This window comes from Geotrypetes seraphini, chromosome 10 (genome assembly GCF_902459505.1).
Source record: "Geotrypetes seraphini chromosome 10, aGeoSer1.1, whole genome shotgun sequence".
Lineage (NCBI taxonomy): Eukaryota > Metazoa > Chordata > Amphibia > Gymnophiona > Dermophiidae > Geotrypetes > Geotrypetes seraphini.
The window spans coordinates 21,240,118-21,259,838 of record NC_047093.1 but is presented as its reverse complement, the minus strand read 5'-3'; the positions used below and the strand labels follow the sequence as shown (position 1 = coordinate 21,259,838).

General features: G+C 44.5%; 1 protein-coding gene across 5 annotated transcripts in view; it reads right to left on the bottom strand.

The window, feature by feature from the left end:
* Nucleotides 1-259: 259 nt before the first annotated feature.
* TRIM25 (tripartite motif containing 25) overlaps nucleotides 260-19,721 on the bottom strand; it is a 70,986-nt gene continuing 51,524 nt past the window's right edge. For 3 of the 5 annotated variants that reach the window (XM_033960029.1, XM_033960032.1, XM_033960031.1), the window contains one exon: nucleotides 16,999-18,347. In XM_033960029.1, coding sequence (XP_033815920.1) covers nucleotides 17,815-18,347 — 533 coding nt within the window. In that variant the 3' untranslated portion in view covers nucleotides 16,999-17,814. Of the gene's footprint in view, nucleotides 339-16,998; nucleotides 18,348-19,721 lie in introns of those variants that run through there. The other 2 variants (XM_033960030.1, XM_033960033.1) reach the window with 2 other exon arrangements.

Sequence of the window (19,721 nt, the reverse complement as noted above, 5' to 3'; positions counted from 1 at the left end):
GATTTTAGAAATTTAATTTTATTTCTTTGTAAAACGCTTTGTATTCTGAAAAGCGTTTAATCAAATAATATAATAAACTTGAAACTTGATCTAACGTACCTGAGGCAATAGAGGATTGAGTGACTTGCCCAGGGTCAGGATTTCAACCAACAACCTCAGGGTGCCGATGCCATAGCTCTAACCACTAGGCTACTCCTTCCTCTAAGACGGCGGTAGGGTATCTACCCCTGCCTGACTTAGAACGCTGTTTACAGGATCCAGGCCAAACAGCTCTTGCATCCATAAAAGTAACCATTTACACGGGTCGTCTCCTTCTTCAAGGCCAGACAGCAAGTGCTCTACACCGAAAAAAAGAAAATGTCTGTGAAAGACCGCATGCAGTACCCCCGAGTCTCCTGCCTCAAAGCTAACGAAGCCGATTCTCTGCACCCAACCCAAGCTATCTTAACTTCTGCTAGTGATGGACCTCCAAGATCTTCACCGTGAAGCTGTTCTACGGATCTATCACCCTATCTGGGAAGAAATAGTTCCTCGAGTTACTCCTCGGTCTACTTCAGTGGTCTCAAACTCGCAGCCCGGGGACCACATGCGGCCCTCCGGGTACTATTTTGAGGCCCTCGGTATGTTTTTTATAACCACAAAAGTAAAATAAAACAGTTTCTTGATCCCATGTCTCTTTAGCTATAAATGACAATATTATTATTAAGACTTAGCCAAAAGGAAAGATTTATAAACTATAAAGAGTTTTACCTCAGGCAAAATTGTCATTTCTTTAATAAGACATTAACTATTTTTTTCTGTGGCCCTCCAAGTGCCTACAAATCCACAATGTGGCCCTGCAAAGGGTTTGAATTTGAGACCACTGGTCTACTTCCTTTGAACCACATTAATTCATTCACTCACTCATTCGGATTAACTGCCTTTATGAAGTGATGCCCCCCCCCAAGGAAACGTACAGGTTGATATAATCTTGCATAACATTTATTTATTTATTTTATCATGCCACATAGTTCCTGACATTTCCAACAAGGAACCATTGTGGCTTACAATAAGATTTGAGATCAGTTATTACATTAACAATTAGATTCGAGAGAGCATATTGGTTAGTGATCAGTCATTATAAGGAGAAAAGATAAGTGGTTTACATTCAGGGACTCAAGAATTTCTCCCTATCTGTCCCATTGAGTTCACAATCTGACTAACGTACCTGGGCAATGGAGAATTAAGGGCTCCTTTCACTAAGGTGCGCTAGCGTTTCTAGTGTGCGCTGCATTGCCGCGCGTGCTAACCCCACGCTATGCGCTAAGAACTAATGCCAGCTCAGTGCTAGCGCAGCTTAGTAAAAGGAGCCCTAAGTGATTTGCCCTGGGCCACAAAGCACAGGGTTTGAACCCGCAACTTCTGGGTGCTGAGACGGCAGCCCTAACATGACCAAACTTAAGCGTAAATACGATCAATGAGGTAAACATGTAGATGGGGAAACTGACTAACATGTTCCAGGATCAGAAAAATAAAAATCTGGCAGCGCTATAAAACGATCATATAAGAGAAATATGATATAGTTTGAAATCTTTACATGTCAAATCTCTCTTTCTATAATTCACTCTTGCTCCTGTTCTAAAATCAACCCCTATAGACTCCTTTTTTTAATTGAACAAGTAGACGTTTTTATTGAAACTGAAAAGGTTGCAAATGTACAATATAAAATCATATTATACCTCATTTTAGAATATTCACATTATGTATCATTAAATTAAGCGTCTCATATTTTGTCCTGCAGAAAATTCTCAAAACTTCAAAGCAAGCGGTGGTTAGAAGCTGTTTAAGTAAACGTCACAAATTCTAGTCCCCTCCAAATCATTCAATTGCATCCTTTCATTTTCAAACGAATTCAGATTTCTTTACAAATCTTTTGCACACACAAACTGATGTCATCCCTCTTGTGTCCCGTAGTGTCATAGTTGTAACATTTGTGTGTGTGGTTTTTTTTACCCTGATTTTTTTTACCCTGATTTTATTATTATTATATGGAATATGATATTGCGATCAAATCAAATTTTTAAATAAACTTGACACTATTAGACTTAGGGCCTCTTTTGCTAAGCCACGGTAGAGGTTTCCACCGCGGCCCGCAGCGCTAAATGCTCCTATGCTGCTCAGACGCCCACAGAAATTCTATGAGCGTCATAGCAGCGTCGGAGCATTCAAATTTAGCGCTCTGGGCCAGGTAGAAACCTCTACCGTGGCTTAGTAAAAAGGGGTGGGGAGTTAAAGTAATGGTAAAACAATAGCATTGTCACATCTTAAAGTATGTAGATATTCATCACATTATCTGGTAAACATTTATTCACTCAACCTAAAAGCTGTACAAAAAGTCAACATTCCTTTTTTATCAAAGAAAATTTCATTAACAATCATAATTCTTAAAGGTCATCAACAGGCAAAAGTTATGGTTTCACTTGTTCTGGAGGTCGAGTACATTATTAGAAAACCCGGAAAGGAAAAAGCATCTGGGGCTGGATTTTTAGTGCTGGTCTTATACACTTCTCCCTCCGTATTCGCGGTTTCAGCATTTGCGGTTTCAATTATTCAGTTTTTAACTTGCTGGCTCCTCCCCCCCCCCCCAAATTACATCAGCTTGCATAGAGAAATCGCTGATTCCAAGCGTTTACAGAGAAAATCGCCGATTCCCGGCACTTTCTTCACCGCGTTTTGCCTCTCCTTCAGGAACAGGCCAGGTCTCCCCACCATGTTATTCGCGGTTTCACCATATTCACGATGGATTTTAATAGAAAACAGCGAATAACATATGAAAAAGTTATTTGCGGTTTTTCAGTATTTGCAGTTCTGTTAATCTCCTATCACAGCGGATACAGAGGGAGAAGTGTAATCACCATCATAATGAGCGAGAACAGGATCTAAACTGGAAACAGAGACAGTGGGACTGATCTGAAGCGCAATCGTGGCAGGGGTCGAGATAGAACGGGGTGAGGAACTGATCATCTACGCAAAGTGGAAGGCTGGCAACTAGGGACGGGCGGCCGAAAAGATGTCATTTTTTTTTTTCCATTCTGAAATTAAGGGGTCCTTTTACTGAGGCACGCTGATTGAGCACACGCTAAAGATTAGTCCGCGCTAAATGCTAACGCGTCCATAGAATATAATGGGCGCGTTAGCATTTAGCATGCGCTAAATCAGTTAGCGCCTTAGTAAAAGGACCCCTAAATGTTGTTGCGTGTGTGCATTCTTTGCAAAAGAATGCGCTGTATGGAGGCAATTCTATAGAGGGCGCCAGTGCAAAGTGCAATTTTGATAACCAGACCTGGGTGCACAGATTTTGTTATAGAACACTACAATACTCCCCCGATATTCGCGGGGGTTCCGTTCCAGGACTAAGAAAGTTATAATGCCTCTGTATCACCTTATTTAGAGTATTGCGCTCAATTCTGGCTTCCTTATCTCAAAAAAGATATAGCGGCATTAGAAAAGGTTCAAAGAAGAGCGACCAAGATGGTAAAGGGGATGGAACTCCTCTCATATGAGGAAAAACTAAAACAATTAGGGCTCTTCAGCTTGGAAAAGAGACGGCTGAGGGGAGATAGGATTGAAGACTACAAAAACCTGAGTGGAGTAGAACGGGTATAAGTGGATCAATTTTTCACTCCGTCAAAAATTACAAAGACTAGGGGACACTCGATGAAGTTACAGGGAAATACTCTTAAAACCAATAGGAGGAAATTTTTTTACTCAGAGAATAGTTAAGCTCTGGAACGCATTGCCAGAGGTTGTGGTAAGAGCGGAGGAAAAGTTCAAAGTCTGTTATTGAGAAAGCCACTGCAGAAGGGGAAGCCACTGCAGAAGGAATCCACTGTATTTTTTCTGTGATCCTCGTACTTCACTCAAGCTCTACTGCCACCTGCAGTTAGTACCCAAGCATGCAAGAGCTCCATCAAAATTGTGTGAAGGATCAAAATGTGAAATTTCTCAAACAAATCTATTGTTCTGCTCAAAAATAACAACACTTGAACACTTAATGAACAAGGAACAGCCAACATAAGCATCATACAGAATTCTTCAGAGCTCAAAGGACTGACTGGCATCCAAGATACAAACTTGGAGAAGAATAAATAGAATAAGACAGTAGGCAGGCACGGGAAGGACAGGGTGGGGGTCCAGAGTGACATACCTATTTACTGGAAAAGATATTATCAAGGTAAGGACATAATATCTTTTTCCAATGCAATAGGTGTGTCTTTCTGGACAAGTTGGATGTACAAAAGCAGTCCCAGAAAGTTAGGGCGGGCTGACTGCGCCAGCCTGTAACACTGAGGACCCAAAGGCAGAGTCTGCTCTTGTCGCAACATCCACCTGTAAAATTTTGCAAATGTGTGTAGAGTGGACATCAACCTGGTAGTGCCATACAAAGGAATGTAGAGACGACCAAACAGTAGCCTTGGAAATATCCATTGAGGGCACAAGAGAATTCTCTGTCCAAGAGGCCACCTCACCACGTATAAAGTGAGTCTTGAAAAAGTCAGGAACTGATTTCTTCAGGAGAAGATATGCTTTAGCAATGGCTTCCTTAATCCAGTGCGCAATAGAAGCCTTAGAAGCACCTTCCCCCTTACGACTGCCCATTAACAACACAAAAAGACGATCCATCTGCCTGAACTCGAGTTCTCTTCATGTAAGCACACAGAACTCTGTGAACATCTAACTTGTGCAATTGTTTCTGTTCCAAAGAACCCTCCTGACTATCTAAAACCAGGAGGAAAACAGTCTGGTTCATATGAAAAGAGGAAAGCACCTTTGGGAGAAAAGACAGAACAGGCCGCAGAACCACATGCACACTAAAAAATTCCAAGAAGGCCTGCAACTCCCAACATGCGTCTTGAAGAAGTGATCGCAACAAGAAACACCATTTTCAAGGTAAAGTCTTTCATCTTGAAAGAATTCATGGGTTCAAACAGAGGACGAACAAACACCGGCTGGACCAAATTAAAATTCCAGGCCGGAACTGAAGTTTGAATTGGTGGACGAAGAAGCTTTACCGCTCTTAAGAAACGGATCACATCAGGAAGAGAAGACAACTGTCGTCCTTGCACTAAACCTCTAAAGAACACGAAGGACGCAACTTGAACTCATAAGGAGGACCAAGAAGGCCCCTATCTAGGCCATCCTACAAAAAATCCAGGATGTGAGGCAATAACGCGTAAAGAGGAAACGTCCCCCGAGTGGAACACCAATGTTCAAAGAGGCGCACATAGGCCCGGGAGTCAAGAATCGATAAGACCCCAAGAGAGTAGAGACCACCTAATCCGAATATCCTTTTCTATTTAGCCACTCCCTTTCAAGAGCCAAGCCGTAAATTCAAAGGGACCTGGATCGAACATGGGTATGGAACCCTGAGTCAGGTTGTCTGACAGGGACTGAGGAAAAGGCTCTGCGACAGGGAGACAAATCAAGTACCCATATCATGAGCGTCTGGGTCAATCCAGAGCCACCAGACTCACACAGCCCATGTGATGCGCAATGTAAAGAAGAAAGCTGCCCAGAGGCCATGGAAGACAGACATAAAGAAGGCCATCTGTTGGCCAACTCTGCACGACAGCTTCCAGCCCCTCAGCCTGAAAATCCCTGCGCCAAATGAAGAATCGCTTCTTTTTGGTGTTGAAGCGTATGGTCATGAGGTCCATCATCTTCTGACCCTATGACCAAACTATCAAATCGAAGGCCTCCACTCCTAGGGACCACTCATTGGAATCTAGCACATGACTGAGAAAATCTGCTTGAACATTCTCCACTCCTTGGGAAGAAACACTCTTCCTAGACCGGTGTCAAAGAGAACCCCAAGATATTCCAAGTGTTGGGACAGTCAGCCAACTCTTGGCTAGGTTAACTACCCAGTCCAATGACTAGAGTAACTCCACTACCCGAGCTGTGACTGTGTGCTCTCCTGGAAGGGCTTCACCCGGATTAACCAGTAATCCAGATAGGGATGAACCAGAATTCCCTCTCAGCGTAAGGCTGCTGCCATGACCACCATAACCTTTGAGAAGGTACACGGAGCTGTAGCAAGACCAAATGGAAGCACACAAAACTGATAATGCCTTCCCAAAATCGCAAAGAAAAGGAACCATTTGTGAGCTTCTTGAATCGGAATGTGCAGATACACCTCTGTCAGATCAAGAGAGGTCAATAATTCCCTCAGTTGGATTATAAGAATCACAGACCTGAGAGTCTCTATACAGATAGGGATGAACCAGAATTCCCTCTCAGCGTAAGGCTGCTGCCATGACCACCATAACCTTTGAGAAGGTACACGGAGCTGTAGCAAGACCAAATGGAAGCACACAAAACTGATAATGCCTTCCCAAAATCGCAAAGAAAAGGAACCATTTGTGAGCTTCTTGAATCGGAATGTGCAGATACACCTCTGTCAGATCAAGAGAGGTCAATAATTCCCTCAGTTGGATTATAAGAATCACAGACCTGAGAGTCTCTATACAAAAGGCATCTGAAGCCTCCAGTTCACTCCCTTGAGATCCAGAGTGAGACAAAAGGATCCCTCTTTCTTGGGAACCACAAAGTAAATGGAATATCTCCCAGTACGAATCTCGTTGGCCGGAACCTGAACCACAGCCTTGAGGTCCATTAACTACTACAGAGTCTGACGAAATGCCCGCTTCATCCAGGCAGATTGACAAAGAGAAGTGAGGAAAAGATCTGGCAAGGGCCAATCAAACTCGAGGGCATAGCTGTCATGGATCACCTCCAGGACCCACTGATCTGCTGTAATCTTAGTCCACCCCCAGTAACATTCCCATAACCTAGCTCCTACCAGAACTGGGGAAGGACCTGTGCACCATCATTGCACAGGACGAGAGGAGGAGGAGGCAAGGCAGGAAGAATCACAGCTTCCCTGACGAGTGTCTCGAAAGGACTGCATTCACTGGAAAACACAACCTCTCTAAGAATAAGTGTAAGACACTCTACCAGAGCAATAATGGCGAGCCTTCCGAAATCATCCTCTGCTCAAGCCTCCTTTACCAGATAGTCTAGGTTTGTCCTTTGGCAAGCGAGGGACCATACAGTCCCCTAAACTCTGAATTAGCTTATCCAAATCCTCTCCAAAGAGAAATGAATCCTTAAAATGAAACCTACTGAACTTAGACTTTGAGGCAGACCAACCATAGAGAGAACATTGATCAGCCAAGAAGCTTCTTCTGGAGACCAACTGCCCTGAGCTGATTGACCGGGACACTGGGCTCCCCAGCCAAGATTGGCACCCATTAGAAGAACTGTCCATTGGGGCTGATCCACACTCACTCCCTGAACCAGATTTTGGGAGTGAAGCCACAACACAGACTGCAGTGTGCTAGCCCGTGAACCTGTGGAGACCACCTCTGAAGGAGTGTGTACCACAGGGGACGCTTATGAGCATGTGCCCACTGTACCACCTCAATGAAGCTAACATTGATCACCTCCAATGAAGCTGCCATTGATCCTAAGACCTGAAGGAATTCTCGAGCTGGAGGACAACGAGAACTCATAAGACGGTTGAGAAGGTATGCGGAACTGTAGTGAGGCCAAAACTGATAATGCCTTCCCAAAATCACAAAGGGAAGGAACCATTTGTGAGCTTTTCAAATCAGAATGTGCAGATACACCTCTGTCAGATTGAGAGAGGTCAATAATTCCCTCAGTTGGACTGCAGAAATCATGAATCTAAGGGTCTCTATACAAATGGAAGACACCTGCAGCGCCCAGTTCACGCCCTTGAGATCTAGAATGGGACAAAAGGATCCCTCCTTCTTGGGAACCACAAAGTAAATGGAAAAACTCCCAGTACGAATCTCGTTAGGTGGAACCAGAACCACTACCTTGAGGTCTATTAACCACTGCAGAGCCTGATGAAACACCCATTTCTTCCAGGCAGATTGATAAAGAAGTGAGGAAAATATCTGGCAAGGGCTGATCGTACTCGAGTGCATAGCTGTCATGAATCTATAATCTTGGGTCCACTCCCAGTAAAAAGTCCCAGAACCGGGAGAAGGACCTGTGCATTGTCATTGCACAGGACAAGAGGAGGCAAGACCGCCTCGACGAGCATCTCAAAAGGACTGCATTTACTCGAAAACACAACCTCTGTAAGAAGTGGAAGACACTCTACCAGAGCAATAATGGCAAGCATCCTGAAATAGTCTCCTTTGTCTGAATTCAAGAGGGCCTGGGATACCCATGTGGGATCTCTCAAAGAGAGAAAGATAATGGTTACTGCAGAAGGGCAGACTAGATGGGCCATTTGGCCTTTATCTGCTATCATGTTTCTATGTTTCAATCCTCCTCTACCAGATAGTCTAGGTTTGTCATCTGGCAAGTGAGGGACCTTAGAGTCCCCTAAACTCTGAACCAGCTTATCCAATTCCTCTCCAAAGAGAAATGAACCTTTAAAGAGAAACCTAATGAACTTAGACTTCGAGGCAGAATCTGCCAACCAACCATAGAGCCACAAAGTGCTCACAACAAATCATAAATAGCATCTGAAAGATAAGAGCCTAACTTATTTGCTAGCTCCTGATCCTTAAGAGACCAATCATTGGACTCCCTATCCAAGACATGTTCGGCTCAATGGAAACAGGCCCTGGCCACCAGCCCACCACAAATGTCTGCCTGGACCACCAAGGCTGCCACATCAAAACTCTGCATATGAAGGGATTCCATTCTCTGGTCCCGAGGATCCCTAATGGCTGAACCCCCTTCCACTAGTACTGTGTGACGCTTAGTAATGGCTGAAACCACCGCATCTACTACAGAAGGAAGCAAGGAGTCCCTATCTGTATCAGGAATAGGGTAAAAATGGGTCATAGAATGAGCCAGCCAAAAAGGCATGTCTGGGACCTTCCACTGTGCACGCACAATGTCAAGGATATCTTGATGCATAGGAAAAGATCGAGAGGCCGCCTGAATTCCAAGAGGATTCACCACCAGAGGGGCCTCCTTAGAATTTTCATCAAACCTGAAGACTCCTGAAGAATGAGCTCCTGCAGCTCTTCCTGGTGAAAAATTCACACAACCAAAGCATCCTCACTTGCAGGCAGCTCCAAATCCTGGTCACCCATGTCAACCCCCCCCCCCCCCCCCACCCACCCAGGGTCTAGCAGGGCACGATAGACCCAGATCCTCATCGTGCCCAAAAAAAGCCTTGACCTCCCAAGAGAGATGTTGCCATTTGGGCGGAGGATGGGGGGGGTGAAGAAACCACGGAACAAGAGGAGACAGCCACCCCTGAGGAACCCGAGACCACCAGGGTATATGTAGAGACACCAGCTGAGTGCATGTAATAGGCCTTGTACATGGCCAGCACAAAATTTGGAGAAAACCATGCTGGAAGACAGACATGTTCCACCACCAAGGAAGAGGCCTGTGAAACCTGTTCCTATCTCTCCAATCTAGGTGGGAGCTCAGTAGAAGGCTCAGCCAAGATGGCGGAGTTTCCCACCAAAGAAGAAACAACAAGTGAAAAAGGTTCCCCTGAGGCCATGAGTAAAGAAGAGGCCTAAGAATTCAAAGCAATGGTAAAGGAAAGCCCAGAAAGGCCCAACATAATGGCAGGGGAATCCCCAGTGCCTGATGCGGTAAGAGAACCCCGAGACTCTCCTTTACTGTCCGCCATGACTGACAGGGAATCCTCTGTACAAGTGGTGGCAAGAGAACCCCAGACATCCCCACCGCCAATTGACTTTCCCTTCACAGTGGCCGGGGAACCTCCAATGCTGGTCCGAGGGGCAGCCCGCAAAGCTGACCCAGCAGAAGATTCCCCTCCTCACGAACAAAATAATACATACACCTGCTTCAGTGAGGCCTTAGCGGGAGCAAGCAGAGTACTTCTTCGGCTAAGAAGTGCTCATTGCAACCTGCCATGTGGTAGGCCTCACCTCAACCTAGTAGGAAGACAAGTACAAATTAAACTTCCCTTCAGACCAACACTTTTTTTTTTTTTTACAAACTTAATTTAAAAGAGCAGACATCACAGGCTCTCTAAGCTGTAGTCACTGCTTAAATGCAGAGGTGTACAGCTGAGGCACCTCTAAGACAAAAATGATGGGGAGGTGGGGGAAAGGGGGCAGGGACTCGGCTGAGTGTGGCTCTCCCGAGGTGAAAAAAGGGACCCCAACGGAACCCTACCTCCATCTGGGGAAACAAAATGGCCAGAAATGGCCCTGTCTATCCCCTCCAACAGAAAATTATCAAATTTAATCAAGGATAAACAAGACTGCACGGGCTTATCACCTCCACCTGCTGGAGACTGAGAACAGACTGATCTCAAGGGCCTATACAGTCTACTTGTACTACTGCTACAGTTGTTTGTTCTCAGCCGCCACCTGCTGGCAGAGGAGCGCAAACCCATCCATCTGTGCTGGTCTGGAGGGACGCTAAGGAAACCTTTTTTAAACCCAGCTACATTAACTGTTTTTGCCACTTTGCCAGAAATTAAATATACGCTGAGTGAAAAAAAAAATTTATCCTATGTTTTGAACGTGCTACTATGTAACTTCATGATGTGTTCCTTAGTCTTTGTATGTTTTGAAAGAGTAAACAATTGATTCACATCTACTTGCTCCTCTCTATAAAGGATTTTATTGGCCTCAGTCATATCTCCCCTCAGCCATCTTCTTCTCCAAGCCTTTCCTTGTATGAGAACCCTTCCATCCCCTTAATAATTTTAGTTAATAACCTTCTCTGTACCTTTCCCAGTTGAGAGAAAAATGTCCCCCACAAAATGGCATAAAGTGGCATTTGGACGTTTTATTTGCCAAAAGGTCCAAATTGCCATTTTTGAAACACATTTTTAGATGGTTTTCTATGCTGCTTGTCTGACGTGCATCTACGAGGGATGGCCAAAAAGTTCTCAGCCCAACCAACAAAGTTGGTGCAGTCTCCATTGAGAGCTATACACTTAGTCCAGTGATTTCCACTTTATTTGTTCTGTCAGAAAAATACGTAACGAAAAAAGTAGCTCCTGATTGGTAAAGCCTGACTTTAGTATCAGGAAGAGGCCGTTGGAAAATACTGAGAATGATTTTCGGCTCCCGCTGGTGCCCCAGCTGCCATCTTCTGCCTTTGATCAGCTCCTAAACCGCATTTGCGGTTTTTCAAAATTTGCAGGTGTTCCTGTAACGGAACCCCCGTGAATTTCAGGGGAGCACTGTACATAAAACATAATAGTCATACTGGGTCAGACCAATGGTCAGGCTGATGGCAATAATAATATTAAGCAAGACATAAAGGGGGACCCATAACCAAATATGTGTGAGATGCCCGTAAAGGATATAGAAATGCTTCAGAGTTACAGTAAAAATAATATTGCTTGGATAGCATTATTGGCAGGTGTTACTTAAAGTTTTAAAATAGACGTTTGACCCAGCTGTATCCTCTTCCAGTAACAGAATAGAGGAAGTGCCTAAGTCATAGAACAGGGAACAGGTCACTGTGCCCTAAGCTAATGATCTCAGCTAGTCTAAATGTAAATGCTGACAGGAGCAAAATCAATAGCTCATGATAACTAGGTCATTATATTGTTGCTAGGGAAAACTACTAATGAAATAAGATTGACAAGAAGTCATGTGATTGAAACTAGCAAAGGTACATTGTTGAAGTATGCAATTTATGATTGGATAATATTTTGGAGCCTGAATCTTCATTGGTAATTGTACTAACTACATATGTTTAATAATGAATTAGATGATGTCATAACTGTTCCCTCTAAGCTGAGCAGGTGTCCTCCAGCTGCATTGCTACCACTAGGGGGTGGAATATTTTCAGTCGCTAAGGACAGGTATGTTCCCTGGAGTCCTGCAGAACTTGCCTGTCTCTCACAATTGAAAATGTGACAGTAAAACAACACCCTCTGTTGGTGAGACTGTGGGTGGAGGACTCCTGCTCAGCTTAGAGGGAACACTCTACCCATGGTTCAGAGAGATTCTTGGTTGGTATTCTTCCAGTTAGCAGATCACCAAGAATTCCCAAGGCCTTGATGTTTAAACTATAATTTGTATCAGGTAATTATTTTCTTGGTCTCCTCCAGAGATGGAAGAAAGGGTTGGGGGTTATGAATCCTGTCCATGTAGTTATTCGGAGCAAAGCCATATAGCCCCGTATCTTGTTTCCATAGAAGCCAAACTTGGTCACAAGTACCTGTCAGAAACCCAAATAGTATTTACCTTCCAGGGCAAGCAGTAGCTTCCCCATGTCTATCTAACGAGACAAAGGTGAAACTGCAGCAGCAGCTAGCAGGGGTGCCACAGCAGATACCAAGTACATTGGACACCAAATATAAAGCATGATGGCAAAATGGAGGCCTAGCTCAGAGTTATGGTGAGCCACTCATGTATCTGCAATAGATAAGCCCACTAACCTAGTATTGGCATGGCAAGGGCACATATGGAACAGAAAATGGGTAAAGTTGCATTCTCATATTCTTTTGTTTTATCTGTCAATAAAGCTACAAACATTTAACCCATTATAATAATCTATTCCTCTGTGCATATCGTTGATGCTATAGACATATTTGGCTGGTGTGTTACTTGCCATATGAGTGATCCGACCTGCCTAATCTGAGACTATGCTGAGAATCTCCATATCTGTAGGGTTAAACACAAGATGACACCAGGTGACAATTGGTCCTGTGAGCATCCAGCAGGTATCATGATACTGTGGGGCCTGGTTGAAAGGGGGACCCTTCTCCTTGGGCCTTAAAGGTACATACATGGAAGCAGGATCCCTCTTATCCAGTTCCAAATCTCACCCCACCTACCCACCCTATGATTTGTGTCAATGTGTTATTTTGATCAGTAGATATTGTATATAGTCCATTGGCTTACTCTAGTAGGATCAATAATTGTTGAAATTGTCATATTTATATCATATGATATAGCCATTATGATGAGGTATACTATTCCTGTTCTCATATATACAACTTATTGCAGTTCAGTGTAAGCACCACAATCAAATAATAGAGTTAACAGTAATGTGTTGCCAAAAGTGAAAGTGCAGTGGCACATGTGGAGGCATGGTGAGTGCCAAGTAAACCAGACACCAAACACGAGGCAAGGCGGTAAAATGGGGCCTAGCTCAAAGCTACTATGGGCCACCCGTGTATCTGCAATAGATAAGCCCCTTATCTAATATTGGCATGCAAGGCACAGGAAGAACAGAAAATGGCTCAGGCTGCCTTTCTCATCCATATATACTTTTGTTCACTATGCGAATAAAGCTATGGCCATTTAATCCACCATGAATCTAGTCCTGTGTGCATTTCGTTGACGCTAATGGAAATACGCGACTGGTGAATTATTGACATGTAGGCAATCATATCTGCCTCTGTTGTGCACAGACTCTTGCACATTAGGTAGGAAAGCAGAAAAGAGAATTTGCAGTCAGTGCCATACACAGCTTTCTGTGCTGTGAGAACCTGTAGACCAGTGGTGCCCAATACGTCTATCGCGATTGACCGGTAGATCGGGAAGGCAATGCGAGTCGATCGCAGAGCCCATCCCGGGCTCAGTGATAGACTCGTGTTGCTGTCCCGATTTACCGGAAAAATCAGCGTTCCTCTCCCTGACGTCCCCCACCTCCGCCCCAAGCTCTCCCTGTAGAAGCATTTCACTCCCCAACGTCAATTCTGACGTCGTAGAAGAAGTTTTGGGCCAGCCAATCGCTGCCTGACTGGCCTGGAACTTCCTCTACGACGTCAGAATTGATGTCGGGGAGCGGAATGCTGGTCAGCACGATGCTTCTGCAGGGAGAGCTTGGGGCGGCGGTGGCTTGGGGGCCTGTTACCCAATGGTGGTGGTGGCAGCAAACCTAGTGGCTTGGGGAATGGAAGGGAGACAAAGAAAGAAGGGAAACAGAAAGAAAGAGGGCATGGAGAGAGAGAGAGAGAAAGAAAGGGAGGAAGGGAGACAGAAAGAAAGAAGGGGCAGGGAGAAAGAAAGAAAAAGTTGGGGGAGAGAATGAGGTCTGGAGGAAAGGAAGCATACAGGAGGCTGAAAGAAGGGAAGAAATATTGGATGCACAGTCAGAAGAATAAAATGATTTTATTTTCAATTTAGTGATCAAAATGTGTCCGTTTTGAGAATTTAAATCTGCTGTCTATATTTTGCACTATGGCTTCCTTTTACTAAACCGCAATAACGGTTTTTAGTGCAGGGAGCCTATGAGCAGAGAGCAGCATGGGGCATTCAGCGCAGCTCCCTGCGCTAAAAACTGCTATTGCGGTTTAGTAAAAAGGGAGGGGGTAAATTTGTCTATTTTTGTATGGTTGTTACCGAGGTGACATTGCATAGAGCCATCTGCCTTGACCTCTTTGAAAATCCCCCGGAATATAAATGATAATTTATATTTTCTCTGCCCTTCAATGTGCTTTGTGGTTTTTTAAAAAAAATTTTATTGTTGGTAGATCATTTTGACTTGGTCATTTTAAATGTAGCTCGCAAGCCCAAAAAGTGTGGCACCCCTGCTGTGACATCTAAGGAACCAAAGTAGTTCTCAGCTGTCACCACCGTCACCTGGACACAGAGCAAATCATTCATAAGAACTTAAGAAGTCATAGTGAGTTAGGCCAAGATCCATTGAGCCCAGGATCCTGTCTCAGAGGGTGGCCATTCTGGGTTGCAAGTACTTAGCAGATCCCCAAAAGTAGATCTATTTCTCAGAGTTCCTTTCTAGAGATGAGTAATATATTGATAGTTGTTATTTATTGGTATATGGGTGGGAGGGGTGGGTTTCTTATATAATTATTTATTTGGAATAATACAAATAAGAATGTCAAGTGATGAATTAAGGTATTTCTGAATGACTGTTGTACACTTGTAATTTTTGAAAATGAATAAAGATTTAAAAAAAAAAAAAAAAAGAGATGAGTAATGGCTTCCCAAAGTCTGCCTGGCTAAGATTTTTTTAATGGACTTTTCCTACAGGAACCTGTCAAACCTCTTTTGAACCGATAACCAACACTCTTCTGACAGAGATGATTAGAGGTGCAGCCCGGTGTATACAGAACTGAACTACAATCTTTTGCTCACAATGTACGCCATGCTGAAATAGTTTCAGTCTATTTGCCAACCTCAGCCATTTGTTTCCATGTACTATAACCCAGAAGGCATGAGTTCTGAAATGCTGTTTGGGAAAAATCCAAAAATGGCACCAGTATTACATAACCACCATATGCATCTTTATAAAATAGGCTTGGACAATGACCCTCAGTAGTGCATAAATTCACCCCTGCTTTTAAGGTACAGAAGTATTTTATATAATACACAAGGGTACTGGCAACTTTGCACCAGTTCTGGCCAAACTATGGGCTAGATTCACAAAGCAAACCGATCGTGTACCGATCGGTTTGCGACCCGATTTCCCTTCGGCCTGATTCACTAACCTCTCCTTCGATCTGCTTCCTATCCGCGCATGCAAATGAGGGGAACGGCATGCAAAGTAGGCAGGGACCCGATTCACAAAACAAAATTTGGGACACTGATTGGACTGGCCAATCAAGAGAAGAAGTGACTGCTGGGACCAGTTGCACATGTCTCTGCCGACTCTCCTGCTTCATTGCTACCCTGCACTCTGCCCTGATCTTCCAGCCATGCCTGATCTTAGCTGTCAGTCTTGGGGGTTTTTTGTCTGCAAGTAACAAAATGGAAGCCTGTCCATTCCCGATCTTCCAGCCCTGCTTTCTCCCCCATGTCCTCTCTGCTCCGAGCCCTGGATCTCTGCCACCTTCCCTGCAGTGCGAGCCCGCGGGTTTAAAGCGGGGCTGCAAGCCATAGTGCAGCCCCGCTTTAAACCTGCAGGCTTGCACTGCACGGAAGGCGGCAGAGAGCAAGGCATGACCAGCTGACAGTGTTGGCGAAAGGGAAGAGGCTGCTGCCGCCAGGGATATCCCTTCCCTGGGATAGCAGGAGAGTCGGGGGCCCGAAAAAAAAAAAACGGACAAAAAATGTATGCGCATACCATCTGCAGGGAAAGCAGATGGTCTGAGCATGCATCAGGATCGCACACTAGCGATCCATGCAGGCAAAGGGGGACGTTCCAACGATCACCCTCATTTCAATATTTAGCTGTTGTGAATTGGTCAGGCCTGCTGGAATCGGCCCCGGAAGTCAGGTTAGTGAATCTAGCCCTATGTCCCCCCAAAGCATATCTGTGCAGAATGCAGAAAATGAGGCACAGTCTCATGGCGTACCATGCACCTAATTTTTAGTTATGTTTTATTTGTATTGAGGTCGATACTTTGCTGATCACTGCATGATGTCCGAATGCTAAGCACACCCAAAGTCTACCCATAACACACCTCCAATATGCCCAGTCAAACTCTGGATGCACAGTGGCTAAGAAGCCTAGCAAGATGTCCAGAAAGTCGACGTTGAAAATCGGCACTTGGACATTTTAGCGAGAAAAACGTCCCAAGTGCTGATTTGTGCAGTTTTTTTGGACGTCTCAAGTGTTTGAAAATGAGCCCCTTAGGGCCCGATTCTCTAAAGGACTCTGATCTCACTATGAAGTGGCCGTTGCTCACGTGTCAATCAACGAATCGACATCCTTTAGAGAATCACATCTTTTTTTTTTCCCTAACAGACGCCTTAAATGTAGGCTAGCATTTTATAGGTCTAAATTTAAGATGTCTGTCTCATGTCTATGGAGACGCATAGGAATACTTAAGGACGCCCAAGGCCATTTCCGATGGAAACCACACCCATGCCGGCCTTGAGTGTCCGTAAGTATTCCTATGCATCTCCAAAGGTGCAAGACAGACACCTACAATATAGGCATCATGTGTCACATCCATTTAAAAAAAAAAAAAACAACCTGCATCCCAATTGGCTGGTAAAAAGGCGGTAGGATGCCTACAATCAGGGGGCACTGTTTGTAGAATCACTCCCTTATTGTATAAGTGCTGGGCATGTCCTTGACTTGTCCATGTCCCTCCCACATCCACCTCGCCCCACCCCCCCCAGCAGTTGCACACTAAAGAAATTACACACCAGGATTATAGAATACCAGCTACTTCAGTGGTCTCCAACTCCAAACCTTTGCAGGGCCACATTTGGGATTTGTAGGTTCTTGGAGGGCCTCAGAAAAAATAGTTAATATCTTATTAAAGAAATGACAATTTTGCATGAGGTAAAAATCTTTATAGTTTATAAATCTTTCCTTTTGGCTAAGTCTTAATAATAATATTGTAATTTATAGATAGACATATGATGATGAAACCGTTTTATTTTACTTTTGTGATTATGATAAATAGTACCTGGTGGACCGCATGTGGCCCCCGGGCCGCGAGTTTGAGACCACTGAACTAAGGGCAGTTACGCAAGTAACTGCAAATCTGGGCCAATTAACTCCAGGTATAGCCAACGATTGTTAATATCTATTAGCACCTATCTGAATAATTAGGTTATATGATTAACTGGCAGAATTCTATAACTTATGTGAACAATTTTGCATGCTAAACATGAAAATGGGCATGCAAGATTATGGAATTAGGAGACATTAGTCTAATATGCAAACTGCTTTGATTTTATCCTGAAAGGAAACATAGAAAATGACGGCAGAAAAGGGCCTCGGCCCATCAAGTCTGCCCACTCTAATGACCCACCCCCCAACTTCACCCCCCAAGAGATCCCACATGCCTATCCCATGACGTACGAAATAAACAATACCCAACTGAGAATAATATTTTAGCAACTAAGCCAATGAGCATCACTGCAAATAACTCGGAACACATTTCCAAATTGATACCTTCTAGCCTGCTCATTTTAGCTGGCAGAGCGATAAGGTTGTGTTGCTGGAGAACACCCAGAAGGCAGGGTAGACTTGCTGAGTGAACTGCGCTTGAAATTTGTACAACAGGGTGTTCTTCTTCTTGGTGACCGAATAGAAAGCCACATACCCTTCATCACAGTTCAGCAAGACCCCAATCTTGCTGGGGTTGGGGTTGGGCAAGATCTCTTCCAAGTCATTATGCCAAGCTGAGAGTTTGGCATTGAACCATTCAACGCACCAAGACACTTTGTTTCTTCCCAATCGGCTGTCCGTTCCTTTCTTGTCGATATTCTTGTAGGCGATCCCAATTGCACAGAAAGTGCTGTTCTGTATACCTACTTCCCAGTAGTGGATGCCCTTGTAGAAACCCTGCTGGCACAGCACCTGGGAGCAGTGGGTAAACCGCTGCGGGTTATCGCTGTAATTTTGAGGTATGTCGGTGACTGAAATTTGAGTGTAGTTATCAGACAAAACCACCCTCTTGTGTGCCGTGTTGACATCTAGGCAGAGTTTCTCAGCATCTGCAGAAAGAGACATATGAAACGCTACATTACAATGAAATACAGTATATATATTAGGGCTGCAAACTGCCAAACGATGTTCCTACTCCCACTTCATACCGAGCCAATGGAATCAACTGCCCCAACAGATTAGATCCCTTGAAGGACTCCTCGACTTTCAGAAAGCAATTCAAAAAAACATACCTGTTCACCTTACTCCCCTGCCCACAACCGATAGATTACAAAGAAATGTACACTTCTCCCTCCGGATTCGCAGGGGATAGGGGCAGAGTCGGACCGCGAAAGGCGAAAAACCGCGAATATCCGGCTCTGACCCACACCCGCCTCCCTCCCGCCTTCCCGGCCTTACCTGGTGGTCTAGCGGGCTTCGGGCAGGAGCGATCTTCCTACGCTCCTGCCCCGTGCAGATCGCCATTAGGAAATGGCTGCTGTGAGTTCCCATAGTCTCTCAAGAGTACGACGGGAACTCCCTACAGCTATTTCCTAATGGCGATCTGCATGGGGCAGGAGCGTAGGAAGATCGCTCCTGCCCCGAAAGCCCGCTAGACCACCAGGTAAGGCTGGGATGCTGGGGGGAAGACTTAAGGATTTTTTTTTTTTCTTTTTTCCCCCTCCCCAAAAAATCACAAATATGTGAAATTGCGATTACTGAAACTGCGAATGGAGAGGGGGAAGTGTAATGTATATTGATAAAAAGATCCTCGGTGTGACTCACATTGGGATAGAAGCTTGAGTTGAAAAATCTTGCACTGTATCTATGACTAATTTAACCTGTAAATTGTATATTATGGATATTGCTATTAGATCTTTAAGATGTATCGAGTTAGGTTGAGGGGTGGTAGATTCAAAGGCAATGTTAGGAAATTCTACTTTACGGAGAGGGTGGTGGATGCCTGGAATGCGCTCCCGAGAAAGGTGGTGAAGAGTAAAACTGTGACTGAGTTCAAAGAAGCGTGGGATGAACACAGAAGATCTAGAATCAGAAAATAATAATAAATATTGAACTAAGGCCATTACTGGTCAGACTTGCACGGTCTGTGTCTGGCCATTTGGTGGGGGATGGGCTGGGGAGGGCTTCAGTGGCTGGGAGGGTGTAGATGGGCTGGAGTAGGTTTTAAAGGAGATTTCGGCAGTAGGAACCCAAGCACAGTACCGGGTAGAGCTTTGGATTCTTGCCAAGAAATAGCTAAGAAGAAAAAATTAAAAAATTTAAATTGAATCAGGTTGGGCAGACTGGATGAACCATTCGGGTCTTTATCTGCCGTCATCTACTATGTTACTATGAAATCTTGTATCAGAAAAATTTGTACTGTAACTATGGGCTCCTTTTACTAAGGTGCGCTAGCGGTTTTAGTGCACGCACAAAATTAGCGC